Genomic DNA, 20,423 nt, shown 5'->3' with positions numbered 1-20,423 from the left:
TCTCGTCCCTGTCATCACATTCATTCACAAAACCATTTCCCCGCAGCAATCTGGAGCCCACAGGCACCCGCCCCTGCCTCAGTAGATGGCACTTAAGCAGCAGAAAGAAAGAGAGGAACAGAGATAGGCAGGGGGAGCGAAATAAAGCAATTTAACACCTCAAGACCTCGGCACTTCATCACTAACGACACTGTGGTGGAGTGCGGGGCTCGGAAAACAACAAACAGCTGTTTATTATTTATTTCTCTCTGCACGAAACCCGCCACAAATATAATCAGACTCCCAACTGACGATGTGTGTATGGGGGAGGGATTGTGTCGCTATGGTCGTGAATAGGATTGTGTCGCTATGGTCGTGATCACTTCCTAAGTCATTATCTAATATTGTCGATAAGGAAAGGGAACCGAGCTGTGATAAGCAGGCGGACATAGAGTTGATGTGCCATACAGAACACAATAGCTTTGTGTGACACAACATACTGTGTGAACACAATAGCTTCGACCAAAGAGGAGGTTGTATGTATGGGAAAGGTTTGGGGGTGGGGTGGGGGATGAAGGCGTGGGGATGGTGATAAAGACAGTGTTGGAGGTGGGGGAGAGGGAGAAGTGGGCGGGGGGGGGGGGGGGGGGGTACTATAACTGGCAATTTCCTCAGGCCTTGCCAACTCTCTCTTTCCCATGAACCCTTGCTGACCTCCGATGGACAAGGGGCACGCACTATCACTGACCAGCGAAACCCAACACTCACCACCCCCCCTCACGGCTCTGACACAGAACGCAACGCACTGGCCCCCACAGCAGAGCATGCCTCCCATGATGCATAGAGAGAGAGAGAGAGAGAGAGAGAGAGATACGCAGACAGGCCAGGACACCAATATGTCTCCCATGAAGCTGAGCCATACGTCTGTGCGTGTCGCGGATGTTTGCGTCCTGTCTGCTGCATCTGCTCCCGAGGCTAAAGAACATCTGTCCTGATAGATCTCTCAAGACTTGAAGGATGAGAGTGAAGGCTGCAGAGGGGGCCAGTAAAAAGCAATCTGTGGAGTCAGTCGGTCAGAACCTGGACAGGCATGTCGGTGGGAAATTCAGGGGGGTTTGATGGACAGAGCTGAAGCATCTGCTTCAACTGTCGAAAAAGCTGAGCCCCGATTTCACGCTACGTTTTTGCGCATTGCTGTTTCATTCCACGTTTTGCTTGTGTTTTTACATGTTTTGATAACTCCTGGGTCACATTCTATACCCATCCAGATGTTCGCCATCCGTTTGATCTATTGGGAGAATAGAGTACCTGGATTCCAGGCAAAACCATCAGAGAGCTGCTGGGTTTTTTTTCCTCCCTCAAATTTAGTTTTTTTCTCTCTCCATTTTCGTTTTCCCCCCTGCAGCTTTATAGAGGTGACAACAGAGATCATGATGAGAGGTAGGTACCAGCCAGAGAGCTCTCGACAGCCCCTGTCCCCTAGATTCCAAATGAGGCTCATCGCCGTAGGCTAGGTGGCCACTTATCCAGCTAATATTTCCGGCGGGGTTAGAGTTGAGCGATTGGATCACTCTCGGCTGATGCAGCAGAGGGAGATGGGTACGGAGTGGAGAGGGGGTGGTGGTGAATTTCCACTCTTCTCTCACTCAGAGCATTATTAAATAGAACATGCATTATGTCATTATGCTCGCTCCGGTCTGGAGATCTCTCTCTCTTTCTCTCATTTTCTCTTTCACTCTCTCTTTTTCTCTCTTTCAAGCTCATCTATAATTCCTCTTTCATTCTGTCATCCCCTCTCTATCTCTTATTCTCTCTCTCTCTTTGTCTCTTCACCCACTCTCTCTTTTTCTCTCCCTGTAAACAAAATCTTTTTTTATTCTCTCTCTCCCATTCTCTCTCTCTCTCTCTCTCTCTGTCTCTCTTTGTATCTCTTACTGTGGTCTGCATTCCCTAAAGTACACTAATGGCTGTCACACCTCAGGATGCGGAGAGGCTGTCTCTGGCTGTCTCTGAGGTGGATGCTCTCCAGATGGCGGCTCAGCAGCTCCACAGGAACACAGCAACCAGATCAGCAGGTGTCCTTCTGGAGGACAGCAAACTAAATGGCTGTGGAGACTAGAAGATGAACTACCCCTTCGCCCTGTGCGAGAGGAGTTTCTATCCAGGGAGAAACAGCGAAACACCCCCCCCCCCCCACACTCCCACCCCAGCTCACATCAAGACAGCCATATTTCATTTCTTTTCAAATGAGCGTCTGACTCACAAACACTGCTGCGTGTCGGCTCGCTGTCACATTGTGTTTGCCTTACATTTTACAGTGAAGTGCACATCGTTTCTCAAACCCAAGACTCAGTGGCTGCTTCCAGATGCTAATCACATCGCATTTCTGAAAATCACTTTCTGCCGCGCGCACAAAAGGCAGCTGCCTAGAGCCGAATCAAAGCCGCGGATGTCCGCTGCTGAGTCCAGAACACCAGCCGTTTTTCGAAAGTGCTTTTCTCCGACTGCTGAAGCGAGTCGTGTCATACACACAGAGACATCGGCGGCTGGATGGGCTGCTCCTCCTAAATGTCTGTCGTTACGTTACATTATGGGGTGGGGTGAGAGGGTGTGTGTGTGTGTGTGTGTGTGTGGTGGTGTGTGTGTGTGTGTGTGTGTGTGTGTGTGTGTGTGTGTATGGTGCAGACATGGATGCAAAACATGAGGTCATTTGAGCAGCGTCTGGTTTGCATTAGTTCGAGACGTCTCGCTTGGACACATGTGCTCCGTGTCTTACGGCGGAGGATGGCATGTGTTGAGAGAGACCATTCCCCTGTAGGGAGTCCTCTCGATCGGTGTTATGCTCTCCCCCTAGTAACGCCTACGCCTGAGCAAGCCTTGATTCCTTCTCCAAGCCTCTCCGAGCCTCACACACTGACACCTGCAATGACTGAGAGTCACGCTCTATCTTTCTGTCATTTTTTTTTTCTTCTCCATCTCTCCATGCGCAGGCCCAGCAGTTGTTCTGCGGCCCAATCCCAAGTGTAAAGCAGAATTAATGTCTGTTCCTTTGGGCCTCTGCTGAGACTGAACCAGATACTCGGGGAGGGTCCAGCTCACAGACCTCACCGGTCACCCAGGAGCAGAGCACAACGTCTAAAATCCACCAAGGGGGCGTTTCACGCTTTTGTTGGCTTCACCCCGGCCAATCTTGATTTCAACTGGCTATGAACATCTCCCACTGACCCCCAGCTGCGAGTCCGATTTCAGCCACAGTGGAGTGGACTTTTCAAGGGTGGGAAAAAATTCCCCAGTGATCTCTGTGATCTTCAAAACTAGACTCCTGTTACACCCGAAATGTATTCCAGTGATGGAATCCAGGACAATAGATGATTACTCAGCTGCCAGGAGAAGAAATGTTAGTTCTGGAGATGGCAATGGACAGGCGAAAAGATACTTGTGCCAGGGGAGCGTTTAATACCTAGAGACCTCGCAGCTACCACACAGCTGTGCACACATTCAAGTATTGTTCGGTGCCATAAATGCCTTAGTGGTGACAGTAAAAGGCATAAAATAAAATGTGCAATTACAAGTAGACCAAAACACTGCATTGGCAGGTTACACCATGGACCGATGTGCCAGTGTGCTGAATGTGCCAGTCTATCTTGCTCAAGATTCAGGCCCGGTGTTTGCTGTCCAAATGTGCTGACTGGATGAAAATCTTCAAACTGTGTGGGCATCAGGTTCTGACACTCACACTTTACATTATCGACTAAAGCAGGACGACCCAACGGTCATGAGCAAGAGCGGTCATGAGCGGCCAAGAGTTGGCTGGCCTTTTCCCAGAAACAAACCTCACCAGTCAATTAGGTGGCTGGGTATGAACATTCTCCTGGGGAAGGGACTGAAGTGATCTGGATTATTTATTATTGATTGGGGGCACTGAGGTTCACATTAAGGCTCCCTCTAGTGCTGGTCAAAGAAACAAGACAAACAGCTGAAGTGAGTGTGACTAATTCATCTGGTCCTGCACCATCACTCTGTGGCTGGCGCCAGAGTAATCTCATTTTTCACTTCTCAAAGTGCCACACTAAGCTCCATGCAAAAAAGGGGTATAAACACATTAACACTCTAGAAAAATGAAATAGCTAGAGTCAATGATTCAGAAAATGTAATAAGAGAGTGAATCTGAATGCATAGAGCACAGACCTCCCCTGCTGCCAAGTGAGTATAGGCTACAAAGTTTACCATCCAAGTTGAGCAAAACAGAATGCTGAAATGGATGCACTCATGAAAAAACTACTTTGCACTGCCAACCACAATGTGAAAACAGATCTGAACAACAGATACATTACAGGACCACCAGGTCAAGTTTTAGCTCCTGAAAAATCAATCATACAGGCTATATTTCAACATAATCTTGTCGAACGTAGCAGTTAACACAATGATAACTTTCTCTCAATTATTACAGGCCTTCCTCAACATTATAGAAAGGTTTATTTATTTGTAGCCTGGTTGCAACATGCTAACATAAAGTGTATGAATCTGTCAAACTCCAGAATAACATCAAAACTATGTTGCGTTTTGATAGCATGATTTGGGGAACGTTCCAGTCCCACGCAGGACTGTCTCGTAAACTTTTGCTTCAAACAGTAAACTTTCACTCTTACCTGAGGCATAAGCGATCCCAATCCAAATCCGACAGAAAATTGTAAAGTCTCTCTTCATTTCCAGATTTCCCAGTCCTCGAATGATTAGATTTCTTGAAACAAACTCAGTGTTTTGATGGTGTCAAAAACGCAGTGAAGAGCGGGAAAGTGGAAAGAGGGAAAGTAAGTAACTCCGTGCATGGACAACCAGGTGAGCTTCACTGAAGCGCTTCTATCTCTCTCTCCCTCTCTCTCACACACACTCACTCACTCACTCACATCAGTCTGGCAATGGAGTATGTGTGAATTGTCACGCTAAAAGAAGTGCGCTTTTCCTGCGGCGAGGATTCATGAGGATCGGAATGGATCCACAATGATTTCCTTTTCCCTCGCTCGTGACTGGAAGCGCATCCACCCCTTGCCTACAGATGCACTGTGAAGTTGCTAGCAATATCCAAAAAGTTCTTTATCGACAGAAAAAAAAATCCTTTCTCACTCTGCGGGAACTGTCAGATCAATGGATGAGTTTTCATCGGACATCTCAATCTAGACATAAACGATTTCACGTGCATAGGCTACAACTGCCAAATAAATATGTTAAGTGTTAACAATCTGACACATTGGTCAACTTTTCTGAATTCTTGTTCGCCAAGCATGCACCTTCCAGCGTTTTGGGTATTTAGGCTATCATTTAAAGATTCAGTAAAATATTTTCTTTTTCTCTCTTTTTCTTTCTTTTGGCCTGTTCATGTGGCTTTAAGTGCACATCTAACAAAACAAATTTGACAGATTTTTTCTCCTCTTGTCCAACCTTTCAACAATCTCCCTACACAGATGCCCAGAAATTTCTCTCTGACTTCTTAAAACTGCGAATAAGAAACATGTGCGTGCGCATCTCTGCCTGTATGGCCTTGGTGAAAAGCCCGTCGTTTGTAATTTACGTTTAAGGTAACATAACCAGCCTGAAACATAATTCTGTAAGGACATACATGTGCAGATCCACAAAATAACCTGGACTAAGCTCTTTGTGTGTGGTGTGAGAGTGTGTGTGCGTGTGAGTGTGTGTGAGATAATCAAAAATACAAAACAGCTGATGTATTTTTGTGGGCAGAGGACACTATTTTAGTCTGTGGTTACATAGGCTACTAATGTATGAAATATCACCTCTGAAATGTTGATAGTCATCTCTGTCATATTATCTCTAGTTTGTGAGGTTCAAAAAAGACATTTGCACTAAAATGGTCCTGTTGCAATCAAAAACAACGAGGGGATCTTGTCTTGGAACCTTGCAGAGAGAGGGGAGTGTCTTGTACTTTGTGTTCAAACCAAGCTGTGCAACATCCTCCATAGCGCTTCCTCAGGCTCCCAGTGAGCTGGATAAAAGGCTGGAGAAGGAACACAGTCTGGTTCGTCATAACTGTGAAGAATAACAAGTGAAAGTGCATGTTTCAATATTATGTTAGGCCGTGCTTGTTTGTCCTCACCTTGGGTCTGGAGCCCTCTCACCCCAAACAAGCCATTGATGCCTTTAACTGGATACAATTAAAACTGCCTGCTGCTACTGAAAACAAAAACAAGGAACGCTGAGCAAAAAGAAACTTCCCCTCTTGTTGAACAGCGGAAGAGTAAGGAGTCACCCACTGCATTGCCTATGATACATATTATGTTATATAAAAGACCAAGTATTGATTTCATCATTTTTACTAACACATTTTACATGTATAAACCATCATTGCAGTGCCACCATGACCACAACTAACATCAAATATACAATAATAACATTGAATGGCCTATTGCAATGATAACAAGTTAATAACATGCAATAATATTATTATTAATGGTAGTAATAACAGCAAGCATGTGCACACTACTGGCCCTCTAAACTGGCCCCATTTCCCAGAGGTCTCGTCTCAGGGGACTGAGCTCAAGGTCCAGTCCTTGAAGCGCCGCGTGGCTCCATCGGCCCCTTCCTGCTCTGTGGCCGTCGTCAGCCCGCGCGCACACTCTCATCGGAAGGATGTATGTCACAGGTCGCCTGCCCGCCTCGAGGCCTGCCAAAGGGCCGCCGCCGTTACCCCCCGCCGAGCCAAGCGAGGCGTTTGGTGTTACCGTCCACGCCGTGGATCCGCTTACCGCAGGCTAGACTGGCTGGCAAATGTGCTTGGGTCCCAGCGTGGAGATGCCGGGCAGCACGGTGGAATAATGAAATGAAAACACGGGGAAAATAAATAAACAGGACATTTCATGTTTCGCTCCATTATTTTCGTTGCCACGGACACAGTCATGTTCCGTGTCGTGTTTCGCAGTCGGAATGGTAATAGGTCGGGGCGCGGGCGAACGGGCGGGCGTGGGGAATGTGTAATACTGCTGATTTAAATAATGGCTTTCCTCCACAGTGTTGTTTTAAAACATTTTAACGTGTGTTTTTTTCTTATTTTATTCGTTAAAATCTAACCCTGGGGAGGACATACGGGGCTGGTTCCTGTTCCAGCGGCCAAACCACATCCTGTCCGCCAGGGTCCCCAGGAGGACAGTAAAAAGGGGTCGGGGGCACCGGCGCTGTCCCTCTGTTTGCCTGACCCCTGTGCGGGGAAGTGGGAGGAAGGAGGATGTTGGTGCACTTGTCTGTTTTTATAGATAACAGGAGTCTCATCCTCACAGCCTCTGGATCTGGGAATCCTCTCCAGGTGCCCCCCCTTCCCCAACAACACCCCCCAGACAGACACCCACACACACATCAACATCCCTTAATCCTCTGCAATTTGCCTGCCCCCCCTCTTCTAACCAGTGCATGCCACTAAAGTAACAGAATCAACGGGCGAGTTTCTCTCATCACCATAGTGGGTGGTTTATAAGTGAATGTCTGTCTGGAGGATGTGATAGTATGGAGCGTGTGCCCTGTAATGTGCTTCAGCACGTTTAGCATCGGTGATGGGCAATGCGGCGGTTGTCTGGGCCACCGATATGCAGCCTGGCGCAGAGCTGGTGGCTGTAGTGGAAAGCTGAGCACGGGAGTAAACACTGGACAATTTACTGCAATTTTGCTGGGACCTGATACAGTGCAGTGACCCACAAACACCTCCAACCCTCAAAGCAAAACCCAAAGCGCATACAGATACACAAAAACAAACAGCGCTAGCCAAATCCTGAATGTGAACTGACTTGGCTTTATTGGAAGTGTTGGTTTCAAACAAAATTAAAAGAGGCACTACAAGTTAGACAAAAAAAAAATACAAATCTGTGCTAGTGTATTAATCACAACTTGTACAGCTCATCAGAAGTGAACACTTGGCATCAATCCATTTCTATCCTGTGACTTCATGCTAAATAAAGTGATTTGTTGAATTCAGAAGTGCTCAATAGCCATGTCAATACAGCATACCAATCAGACTGCATTTAACAGATATGAACAGAGAACAGAAAAAAAAAAAAAAACTCACACAACAATGAATCTTTGATGTGTTGCAATGAGACATTGTCAACGCAAATGCTTTGGCACCAACGACACTTCCCCATTGTGTCTCCCACTCTCTCTCTCACACACACACACACACACACACACAAACACACACACACACATTCTCCAAACATGCTCTTTCTCTCACATGACATCCAAGGCACCAGACCATGATCCACTCCAACTTAATTCAATGCAGAAACTACAGTATTAATACTTTTACAGTATAGGAATTGTATACAGTAATAGGAACAGTATAGTCCAAAGGGCTGAAAGGCTTCCCCTCTGAAGGCATGCTACGGACGCTCCTCACAGGAACTCCACGGGGAGATGGACGAAGCGCATGGGCTGCGGCCGCTGGCCCGGCTCGGTCACGCACGTGCTCACGAACGCCAGTGCCTTCCCCCGGGGCCCATCGCCGAATGCGTGCAGCAAGGTCATGTCGGCAGCGTCGTAGAAGGCCACTCGCCGCTCGTCGCAGTCCAGGAGCACGCCGACGCGCCGGGGCCGATCCACCAGCCGCAGCGGCGTCCACGGCTGCGTGCCGGCCGAGTACTGGTTGCCGCCGCGCAGCCGCAGTGTCCAGTAGCCGTTCTCCGGGCACAGCTTGACCCGCGCCCGCCGGTCCACGCTCTCCAGCGCCACTCCCAGGTCCCACTTGGGCTTGGTGCCCACTGCCACCTCCCAGTAGTGGCGGCCCGACGAGAAGCCCTGGGCGCCCAGCACGTTGACGCACTGGACAAAGCGCTTTGGGTGGAGCGGGTACGGCTGAATCTCCTCCAGCTCCACCACGGAGGTCTTGTCCCGCGACAGGAGGAGGCTGGGATGGGCTGTGTCCTCGTCAAAGGTCACCGGGGCCGGGCCTGGGGGGGACATGGGGCAGAGAGAGAGAGAGAGAGAGAGATGTGGGGGTGTTGAGAGACATCCACTGATTAATATGTGAATGTCGTGTCTGTATGTATGGCAGTGGGTTTGTGTGTGTGTGTGTGTGTGTGTGGGGAGGGGGTTCTGTCAAATAATTATTTAATATATGCATTCCTCTGTTCGTCATGAAAAACAGGTGCCCTCTAATAACTCTGTGGCTCGTTGAAACTCCCGCTGAGGAGAAAAGATGCCTTACAGATGTCTGTAGATATAAGTACTGAAAAGTGATGTGTGCATTTTTCATTGCTTTCAATAAGTTCTACCCACTGAGAAAAAGAGAGTGCGTATGCATTTGCAAAGCGCGGGCAATTACCTGGCTTCAGGACCTGGAACATCTTCCTCCAGGTGGTGTACTGTATTGGAGCCGCATATTTGCTGCTGAAAACATTACTGTCGAAATCTGGCCCTTTAGTGACTTCTGCAGATGATCTGGAGTGAAGGCAGAAAATACCCTTTAATTGTTTCTGTCAATTTGAGATGAAAGCGATTGTGAACTAAAGCCCTGCCTCGAAATCGCAAAAAAACATTCTGACTCATGTCAAGGCAAAGACACATCTCTGAAGTTTGTTTGTGTTAAAAAAAAACGAAAAAAAAAAACTATCTGAAGCTGAAGAAAAAAAAAAAACATCTCTTTAACAGGGGGTGGTTTATTCCTCAGCCCAGTCAGCGTGTGGATGATGTTTTGCTCCACTGCTGAAAGCTATATGGGCTTTGGTATTCAGTGCAGATAGCGGAGAGACATGCCTCGATGATTGATAGGCCAGGCATGTGAATACAGTCATAAGGTTCTGGCAATGTGGTCGGTGCAGCACCGGTTTTCATTAAACAACTGGCACAGTGACGACCTTCTTTCCACCACCCCCTGACCCTGCCACACACACACACACACACAAACACACACACACACACACACACACATACACACACACACACACACACACACATACAAACACACACATACACACACATACACACACACATACAAACACACACATACACACACACACACACACATTAGGAAGCGAATTCAATTCAGCAAATTTGCCAGCGTGACACTATTGCTCTTCTGAGGCATGTGTTTGTGGTACCAATGCGAGATTACAGTATCAGACTTTCAGACCCTCACCTGCTATTCAAATCTGGGAGCTGGAATTGGACAGGCAGGGGGAAAAAGGAGACAGGGAGAGAAGGGTGTTACTGACATGAAGAGTTGAATTCATACATCCCATAATGATCTACTACCATGTGAACCTTGGTTGAAAGAGCTCAGTCCATTTGATCGAGCTGTGACTGAAAAGACTGTGTGTATGTGTAAGTGTGTGTGTGTGTGTGTGTGTGTGTGTAAGAGAGATGAGCTCAGACCCTCTGTAATTCTTTGATATTCAAATAAGACTCAGTTCCTCCGCTTCCTAGGGGGCTCATCATTGACAGAACATGGTCTTGTGCTAATGAGAATACCGGAGCGGCTGACATCTAATATGACATCTAATATGATATCACCACACGACAGAATTACTGGCGCAGACGGCTTGTCCCCGGCCCGACGTTCGTAGAATTATTAATCTTGCGGCAGGGCAATATAGCACATTCTAAATAATGTTATTACCTGAGACTGGGCCTCAGCAAACACCTTGTCCAAACATAAGTCATGCTAATAGGTCTAAAGCTCATTTTGAGCCATTCAGCAAATCAGCCTCCAGGTCCCTTGCTTGTGCTGTAGAACCAACACTACAGTATGGATCTATGGAGCTGAAAACCTCTTTTTTGCGTTCCACTGTGCCCCATTTGTTTAACATGCCTTCGCCATCACATCATGTTGACAGTGACTGTAGGGTAAACATGAGCTATGTCATCGGCACACGACTAAATAAAGATGTATTGCCTCATAAGGGCATTTCAGCAGATCATATTTCAGCACGTGCCAACATCACATCAGCTAGCTGTCCACATCTCATCTAAAAAAAAGAAGAAAAAAAACAAAAGACAAACAAGGGTGGAGCTATGACGCAAGTGGCAGCACCCGCACCACAACTGTGCCCACAGGGACTCACGGTCACTTCCCGATCCCACCCCATCTCTCTTACACACTCGCCTTTTGTCATTTTAAACTGTCCCATCTACATAAAGGCAAAGACAAAAGCCCCCCCCCCAAAAAAATAAGTATGAAACAATGAAGAGTAGCCGCAGTCAAACGGGAGCTCGAGGAGGCGTCACCTCTACAAGTACGCTGTGGTCTCGGGTGTCCATGGCCTGCTGCAGGGCGCCCACGGTCTGCTCCGCGTCCCTGAGGGCGCCCTTGACCGCCTCCAGGTGGCGCTGCAGCGCCTGCTCCCACTCCTCCTGCTCGCGGCGCAGCTGCTCCAGCAGGGAGGCCTCCTCCTCCAGCAGGAAGCCGTGCAGAGCCTGGAAGTCGGCCTGGATGCGCTCCTGAAGCTCAGAGCCCACTTTCTGTCAGGGGTGGAGGTGTGTGTGTGTGTGTGTGTGTGTGTGTGTGTTTGTTGGGGGGGGGGGGGGGGGGGGGGGGTTGTGGCAGGGAGGAAGAGAGACAGGAAGATCTGAGCACATCTGAAAGGTTCTGCACATCTAAGCGACACAATCGGACATTTTTTCCCCCACATCAGCGAGATGAAAAACAAAACAAAAAACAGTGACTGGGCTTTTGAAAATTGTCGGATGGGATGCGAGACAGTGGCACACTCACACTCGTGTTTGCTCAACTCCTGGACGGCTGACAGGTTAACAATGTCTAGCTTGCTATGATGCAAAGCTACTCACCTGCCAGACTACACAGCACTCTACTCCGTGCTGACTCTCACCCCGGTGCAATCAGGGAAATGTCGCACAGACAAGGATTTTCCTGTGGTAGGGCTTTGTCTGCCGGCTATAACATGCTGTGCTTTTTTGTCGAAGCTACAGTCTGACGTCAATGTGTTAGATTTTATTTTTCTGCCCTCACTTCAAAGGGCTACACCTACACTATTTATTTTCTTCCTTTCAGCAAAAGGGTAGTGCATTGTATTTGTACACAACCATAAATGGACCATTATTCTGAAATGGTGGTTTATACATGAAAATCACTGGTCTGCCCTACAGCCATTTGCCAGATCTGTTTATCCACGTAATATCTTTGTAATCATGCCAGACTAGCACTTTTCTGCTCTTTCATAGGAGATAAAACATGTGCTATTACCAGGCCTCATACATCGATTTCTATTCAACTTCCAGTGAAGAAAGCATCAGCAGCATACACATTGTGTGTTTTATGGTTTTTGTTTTTGTTTGTTTGTTCATTATGGCTCAGTACCAGCTCAAGTATGGTGACCTCCAACCGCTGAGTTGCCTTCCAGACACTTAGTGTAGGTTTGACAAATGCAAACCTCTTCATCACTGGTTGCCTACCAAACAGTAGAATAAACAGGGGGGGTGCTGTGTCTTTCTCTGCTAGTACTCTACTCTCACATATTCTAGATCTATCTTTTCACATAATATGCAAGTGAAGAATACATGACAATGGCTATTTTAAACAATATAAATATCAGTAGGTGATGATATATGCATACAACTGTTTAATAACACCTTCCTACAAAGCTTACAGTTATAATCAAGATCCGACCTCTGCTACTGTAAGAGACACTAGCTCTGGTCAACATTGACTAAAAATACCTTTTAAAGAATGAATTATTCTGAAATGTTGGAGTTCATTTTGAAAGATTCATGACTGCTTAAATGCTTCTGCAACACCATTTCCAAGTATCTCATTCTAGTCCCTCTGTAAGGTCTTTTTCCATGCATCAAAGGAAAAAAAACTTGGAAAATGCAAAGAATATAAAAAGCATATCTGTATTCTGTGCAGAAGTACTGGAGATATTTACATCATTAAAACACTTACAAGTTGGACATATAGACCTCCCTGCTTGCCTGCTGTGGTAACAATGAATCTTGCCACAGACCATTTCCCTCCATGGTGTATAAAATTGGCATAGATTTAGCCACAGTAAGATGGATCATATGTCCATGTTTAGCTTGCACAAGTCTTTGCACAGACCTCTGAATGACTCCTTAGGCACAAATTAGCGTAAGAATAACATGGGGTTAGTTAGCATCATAGGTGGCCAAACCACAATCCTTACATTTAGGATTCTTCTTCTAGGGGGTTCTGGATCTCTGGAAAGTGTCTCTATGACAAGGTCATTGGAGAAAGGCATTACACGAATATAATAGAATTTCATTTAATTTGGCCGACATTTGCCCAAATCCTATAGGAACAATGATGGCTGAACACCGGGGATATATTACACTCCTGTTTTGAGCACACACAGACATACACACATACAAACACACACACACACACACACAACCAACCTTTAGCAAGTCAACCTGCTCTTTGTCTTTGTGGATCATGTTGATGTACTCCTCCCTTTTTGAGCGGTGGGAATCAAGAGTCTCTTTCAGTTGTTTCTGGAAAAGAACAATGTAATTTATTTTCTAATAATACTACTACATAAGAAAAAATAAAACATATTCTTGGATATCCCTGCCAAACATATGTGAAATTGCAGATACAGAGCCTGTTTTTAACACCCTAAAATAAACTGAAATAAATTAGAATGGTTGGTGTTTTTTCCCCCAGATATTTTAAGCCTTTGTCAACACAATCTTTATTTGAAGTTAATAAATTAACTTGCTCCAGGCAGGATTTTGCTAGTAATGCATAGTTGAAGGCTGATGTTTTATTCTGATTAGTAAAGCTGTCAAGACAGACTATAAAATCTATCTGAACTAAGGTTCAGTATAATTTGTCATGCCAAGAGATTTCCCCTGACTCTTTAGGTCCAGCTTTTCAGTAGAGCCAGTAGTGTGATGCCTATGCCAATGATTTGAACTGGCCCCAACAGCCACTCCCATTAGACAGAGCTTTCTAAACATTACAACTTTACAAGTTAACAAAGTATTAAAGTCTGGATGAGCCTTGTGATCCATGTTTGTGCTGACACTGCAAAAACACTCAAAACTATACTTTACATGATGTTGCAGATGTGAATGACTGCTGGAGTTTTTGAGTTTTGATGACAATCAATAATCGTATCAGCGCAACTGCGTCGTATCAGCGTCTGTCCCAACTGCACTGTCATTATGACAAAATTACCCTGAATTGAGGTTTATCATTCGGTCAAGGAAGATTTTATTACAGCAGTAATCAGAAGTGGGAAAAGATGTGTCCAGTTGCATTGTGGTTGTGGAGTAGCCTACTCTTGGCTATGACCGTGAAAAACATGATTCACTTCTGCATATCAAAAGGTCCTTCTCTTACTGCCTCCCTCCTACAGGGCTTATATGAGTCAGTATTTTTTGATTGAGACTAAATAAAACACAGACATAGGTCCTAATACTACATAATGTAGATGTGTAGGTTTAATTCTGGTTTAAATCTCACAAGGCATTTCATTTTGTCTCAGTGTTTCCAAAAAACCTTTAGTCTGCCAACATTAGAGGAAGTAACAGATTAACCTAATCCTGGAATCCACGATAGAGCCACTAAAATCACAGCCGATGGTGTGGGAATGTATAGTAAGCCTACTTGATGGAACAACATTACCTCAACATTCTTCACATAACCGTCGTTAGAGCTGGCCCGCACTTTATCCACAAGGCCAGCCACTAAATAGTTGGTTTGAAACTGTCGACTGGGGAACTCCTGGCGACACTGTGGACATAGAACAGGTCCCCCCCGGATACTTTTCCAGTAGGTTGAGATGCAACGCTTGCAGAAGTGGTGCATACAACCGAGCATCACTGGGTCTCTGAAGAGGTCGCAGCATATGGCACAAGTGAGGTCTTCTCGCAGATTCATCCCTTTCTTATTGGACGCCGCCATAGCTTCTTTGTGTGTCCTTTAGTTTCGCTTGCACTTCACAGTTCAAATTCTGTCGCAAGAGTCATAAGAACAGCACACATCACGTGTCAGAGCTTATAGGGGTCGGTCGCTTGACCACTCAATACTACAATAGTTACAGATGGTCGCAAGAGACGGCACCTACTCAGAAGACTAAGATACATTTTAAGTGTTTTTTGCAATTAGCTAGTTGGCACATCTACTAGGCTACTCTCCTTTTACATTGCGAGAATATTGTTTGGACTTTGTCCTAACCTCAACAAAGCAATTTAACACAACAACGAAGAGTAGTCTATCTTTACAGACTTTTAATAAGTCAATATTGATCTGTTTTGAGCATGAACAATTGCTTTTTCGGTTCAGCCACTGCTGTTGTCATTACATATTGCCTACCTTAGAAATATCAGAAAAAGATAACGCTGCATGCATGACTGCCTCCTCTGCTGTTTGTAAACATAGCAGTGGGCTATCTGCTTAGCTAGCTAGCTATTCGAGCTAGCTCGCGCAACAAACTGTTTGAACGAAGCTACACTATCGAACGATTAATGCTAAAGAGAAACGTAGTTCTGCTACATACCTCTAAATTGTCTGGACACAGACAGCGAAACAGTCGGGATACGCTTTTTATCCGGTGGGCTTCATTCCTGCAAAGCGCAAGCATTCATTCACACATGTTGGCTACATTGCGGAAGAACAGTATGTGACGCTTTCGCTGATTGGTTCGAATTATGTAACTTGCTCAGTACTCCACAGTCAACAGAACACTGTGTTCTAATGAGTGTTGACATAGGCCTATGCTATGGCAAAGGTGACAGAGTTGATCATTCGGCTACATTAAACAGTAGGCTATGGACTGAATGGTCCATCCAGAAGAATATTCTTTGATGTGTGTAATAAGGAATAGCATGTTTTTTTTTTCACAGAAAAAAAACAGATGGTGCCATTCAAATACTTCAAGATAGCTGCCACTTACTTTTCATGATTCTCCAAACCCCTCTTGCAATGCCTTGCACAGCTGACATACACAACATGATACAGAGGATCATCAATTCAAACAAAGGTTTTGACATTTCAATCTTAACTCAGCCTGGGTCATTGTGAATAGCTCTTTAGGCCTGTTATTCAGTTGGATATGTAAGTCCATAAACATTTGACAATTGAAGTGCATGGCAAGGCTGGAATGATAATGTGTGAAGTTGAATAGATATGATGGAGAAATAGGATGGCTGGAGTTGGTAAAGCAAAGTCATAGGTAAATGGGTTTGTCAATTAGCCTGCAATTTTCCTACTTTCCACCTGTCTTGAACTGACTCAACTGTTTAAAAACAGCACTCACTGATGCACTTATTCTTACTGTACTCTACCTAGTGTTGTAGTACTCGAGTCCAGGACTCGGACTCGAGTCCGAGTCATGAGCTAAATTTAGAGACTCGTGACTTGACTTGGACGTGAGCACTGAATGACTGGAACTTGGACTCGGACTCGTACATTCAGACCATGCAGACTCGGAAATTGAGACGAGGACTCGGCTTTTTTTTTGCAATGTCATTAGGCTATAATTGTAGTTTGGAATGGCACCCAGGCTACTATAATTGTAATATGTCATTAGAATATTATTTGGTATAAGATTTCATTTTTCATTTTGTCGTGTCGCATTCCACTCTAGTCCTATGGGTGACGTCAAGCGACTTTAACGCGCCCGCAAAGCATTCCGGGAAGGCAGCGCTGCATTTGAAAATATGTCGCGCGTCAAAAAGCTGGGCGAATCCTGGGCGAAGCCCATCTTTATGCAAATGAATCTGTTGAACGCGAGGCGACTCTCCAATGAAAGGACGAGGTTGTAGGTACTTTGTTCTAGGCCTACCACAACGGTCCCTGTGAAACTTTGGTTCCGCTTACAAGACAAATAATGTTTTAACGATCTCTTCCACCACCACCTAGTAGTCCATAAAACAAACGAAACTAGGATTTGGATGAATATATTGACTGTTGGTGTTTCTGGTGAGGATTTGAGATTGCATTGAATAGTTTAAATAAAACAAGATTTCCAAATGGCTTGCATAGTTTGTTTAGGCTATTAATGTGTTGTATACTGTTAAGTACATGCCTAAAATTGTGGTCCATTTGTGAAAAAACACTTAAGATACGTTAAAACGAACTGAGTATGAGCTGGTAACTGACATTTTAAACAAAACGCCCACACACGACTGAACGTGGGGAGGCAGCGCGACATCTATGCGACACGACTTAACTTTAATTAAATTAACTTTAATGGCACCAAATGCCTGGAGACATGAATGCCCTGAAGGTTGTCAGATTTGCATTTAATAGTGACTCGACTCAGACTTGACTCGGATGAGTAGTGGACTCGACTCGGACTTGACTTGGATTTTTTTTTAATGACTTGGACTTGACTTGGACTTGAACACTGGAGACTCGATTCTGGACTCGGACTCGAGGCATAGTGACTTGACTACAACACTGACTCTACCTTTTTTAAATTGTCCTAATTGTTGAGAGAATTGCTTAATGCAACACTAAAGCACTTTTCCTCTTTTGCACGCATGCTATATTGCGACATCAGATGCAAGTCAAATTTGTAGTTTCTTATGTCTCATTCCATCGAACTACAGATCCGCTACCCCATCTGGCAAACTTACATAGTGCGGTTATAGCCGATAGAGGGCCGCGAAGCGAATGCAGAAGTGCCGTTCACCCTGTTACGAGTTGATGAACCACTGAAACGATTTTGGAAACATTATATTAAGGTACAAAAAACTCTTTTTTTTTTAACCCACCACCACCCCCCCTCATTGGGGGACTTAACTTTTTGTTTTGTATTGTTTTTTTTTTTTGTTTTTTTTTTCTACAAGCATTATTCAATAACAATTCATAACAATTCAAAAATCAAAACAAAAGACATATATTTAAAGAAAAAAAAAGAAAAAATACCTTACATATTTCATTTAGTTTGCCCCCACATGCACATTTTAAATTATATATTAACCCCTACCAAATCGCCCCCCTCCCCAGGAAGAGAGTATATTTTATGAGTATACTTATATTCAAAAAAAATTTCGCTTCTATATATAATATTCCTAAGTCCACCCTTCTCTTTCTTTTACTTTAACCCATCTATCTGCATATAATGTTTTACCATCTCATGTGCCATTATACATTCTGTTTTACAGTAATATCTAATATAATGTTTAAATCTTCTTATGTTTTTTGCATCTGTCATTTTCTTGATAAACATTTTACCTAGCAGAAAAATGATATTTTGAAGTGATTGACTGCCACTTGTCAAGTCACCCAGAAGTACTGTGGACAGATCTAGGTGTAAGTTTATATCGCATTGCCGTAGCCAGCTTTGAACTTCAAGCCAAAATAAAGCAGTTGGAGAACAATACCAAAATAAATGATCAGTAGTTTCCTCTTCTTCTAAACAGAAATGACAATATGGATTTGTCTCTATACCCCAAATATGTAACATCTTTTTAATATTTAGATATTTATAAATTAGCTTATACTGAAAAAAACGTACTTTTATGTCTAATGAAGAGTCATACAAAATGTTAAAGATACATTTCCATGGAACTGGACAATCTATCATTTTTTCCCAGCTATCAAACATTTTGTATGGAATTTCCACCAGTTTATCTGTTTGTAAGTAAAATCTATATATATCTTTATACATTTTTATTCCATTAAGCCATTTATACTGCTTTATGTTTGGTCTACATACTAAATTACTTTTACAGTTGGCTTTGATTTTTTTTTTTTCCAATCTAAAGGCACTGATGCAAGTAATTGATTGTACTGTTGTATGGTACCTATATTTCCATATCTAAGTGTTATTTGTTTATATGACAGGATTGCACTCTTTTCATTAACTATATCTTTAATAAAAATAATTCCTTTTCTAAACATCTGCTTAAAAAAGATTACATTTCCTCCCATTTGTATATTTGAATTAAACCATAACATTTGTTGTAATATCTCTTCATTATTTTCCGGTGGGTAATACTGAAAATGTAGCCAGCTTCGTAATGCTTCCAGTAAGAAGGCAGAAATATTAATAATGCTTTCTATCTTAACAAAGTGTGTTGGGTGTATCTGTAAAAATGGGTATAGTTTTTTTCCAAATAATGGATGAATCCTTTCTAGCAGCTTACTTGAAAACCAGTCTGGATTCAGATAGAATTTTTGTATGAGAGACGCTTTTAATGATTTATTCATAGATTTCAAATTCAAGAGTTTTATACCACCTAACTCATAATCATTATAAAGGTATGCTCGCTTAATTTTATCTTTTTTGCCATTCCAAATAAACTTAAATATTTGTTGTTCATATTCTTTAAAGAAAGCTTCAGTTGGTGAAGGAAGTGCTAACATTAAATATGTAAATTGGGACACTATTAAAGAATTTATTAGTGTTACTTTACCATAAAGAGTCAGGTTCTTTCCTTGCCAAGGTTGTAAAATGGCACAAATCTTATTTAGTTTAATTCTATAATTGATTGTAGATGTTTCTCCAGTGTTCTGTGGTATATGGATACCAAGTACATTTATGGCTCCGTCGACCCATTCCACTGGTAGATCACAAGGAAGTTTAAAGTTAGTACCCTTCAAAGGACCAAGTCTCAATATATGACATTTGTCATAATTGGGCTTCAGTCCTGATATTTTTGAAAAGTTATTTAAATCTATAATACGGTTTTCCAGGGATATATTGTCTGGTTCAAGCATAAATACAAAAAACTCTTTGGTGTTGCTTTAAAACTGTTTACCATGTTGTTAGTCGCTTTGGTTAAAAATGCCTCAGCCAAATGTAATGTAGGCCTAATAGATATTGGCCTATAGCACAAAAAACAATTCCCTACATTCAGCACAGAGATGGAAATAATTCCAATCAGACTAGCCTACCTTCATGGGTTGCCAATGATCTCCCTTTATGGAGAATGGGGACGAAGTGAATTAAACACAACCTCTCAGCTCTGCTCAGCATGGTTTTGTAGAATGGAAATAATCATTTTGAATAGCCCACTGCTGAGCCTGTGCACAACACGCATCCTCTTGTTGAAATCTGACAGTTTGCTTCTGCAATTCAGTCATCTCAAATTAGTAGATAATGTTTTCGCTTCCAGTTTGATTGATGCTGACTTCATGAATCTCCAAGCAAGTGACTACACCGCAGTTTCAGTCAGATGACCATTTATTTATGGTTAAAAAGAGGTTAGCTTTTGCGGAATGGAATTATCTATTGAAACTTGGCAGGGCAGTGTGTGGTCATTTTGCAGAAGTAGGACATAGGAAATAACCCTACAGACCCATATCTGTGCAACGAGTGTGACTGGTGTGACATATATAACCTATGGGGACTCAATGTCAGTTAATATTGTGTTTAAAATAACAGGATCATTGTGCCGGAAAATAATGCTGTCATGTCAGTATTTAGATGGATGATATGAGATGATAAGTCATAATTGTGGAAATGATGCTGAAGATGATTGTGATATTATGAGTGACATGAGCATGTTGG

At 43.6% G+C, this 20,423-nt stretch overlaps 2 protein-coding genes across 6 annotated transcripts in view; both read right to left on the bottom strand.

The window, feature by feature from the left end:
* Nucleotides 1–4,898, bottom strand: part of flt4 (fms related receptor tyrosine kinase 4) — a 59,105-nt gene extending 54,207 nt beyond the window's left edge. For both annotated transcript variants that reach the window (XM_076292031.1, XM_076292032.1), the window contains exon 1: nucleotides 4,629–4,898. In XM_076292031.1, coding sequence (XP_076148146.1) covers nucleotides 4,629–4,686 — 58 coding nt within the window. In that variant the 5' untranslated portion in view covers nucleotides 4,687–4,898. The remainder of the gene's footprint in view (nucleotides 1–4,628) is intronic.
* A 2,855-nt stretch (nucleotides 4,899–7,753) lies between these two features.
* On the bottom strand, nucleotides 7,754–19,948 carry trim105 (tripartite motif containing 105). Of its 4 annotated transcripts, XM_076292030.1 has the most exons (9): nucleotides 19,808–19,948; nucleotides 19,327–19,473; nucleotides 15,459–15,525; nucleotides 14,585–14,912; nucleotides 13,351–13,446; nucleotides 11,203–11,436; nucleotides 10,115–10,134; nucleotides 9,302–9,417; nucleotides 7,754–8,927 (listed from the first exon to the last, which is right to left on the bottom strand). In XM_076292030.1, exons 4-9 carry the CDS (start codon nucleotides 14,861–14,863, stop codon nucleotides 8,374–8,376), a joined length of 1,299 nt encoding a protein of 432 aa, XP_076148145.1. In that variant the 5' UTR covers nucleotides 14,864–14,912; nucleotides 15,459–15,525; nucleotides 19,327–19,473; nucleotides 19,808–19,948; the 3' UTR covers nucleotides 7,754–8,373. The 4 variants fall into 4 exon arrangements, with proteins under 4 accessions (XP_076148145.1, XP_076148142.1, XP_076148144.1 ...); XM_076292027.1 differs by lacking the exon at nucleotides 19,327–19,473 and having other exon boundaries at nucleotides 15,459–15,896; XM_076292029.1 differs by lacking the exon at nucleotides 19,327–19,473.
* Between the last annotated feature and the right edge of the window lie 475 nt (nucleotides 19,949–20,423).

The sequence above is a fragment of the Alosa pseudoharengus genome, unplaced genomic scaffold (assembly GCF_046254945.1).
Source record: "Alosa pseudoharengus isolate Yale_2024_CS ecotype anadromous, Long Island Sound unplaced genomic scaffold, YU_APseudo_1.1 YU_APseudo_1.1_scf_19, whole genome shotgun sequence".
Classification (NCBI taxonomy): domain Eukaryota; kingdom Metazoa; phylum Chordata; class Actinopteri; order Clupeiformes; family Clupeidae; genus Alosa; species Alosa pseudoharengus.
Note: the sequence above shows the minus strand (reverse complement) of the source record. Positions and strands in the feature narration are given on the sequence as shown.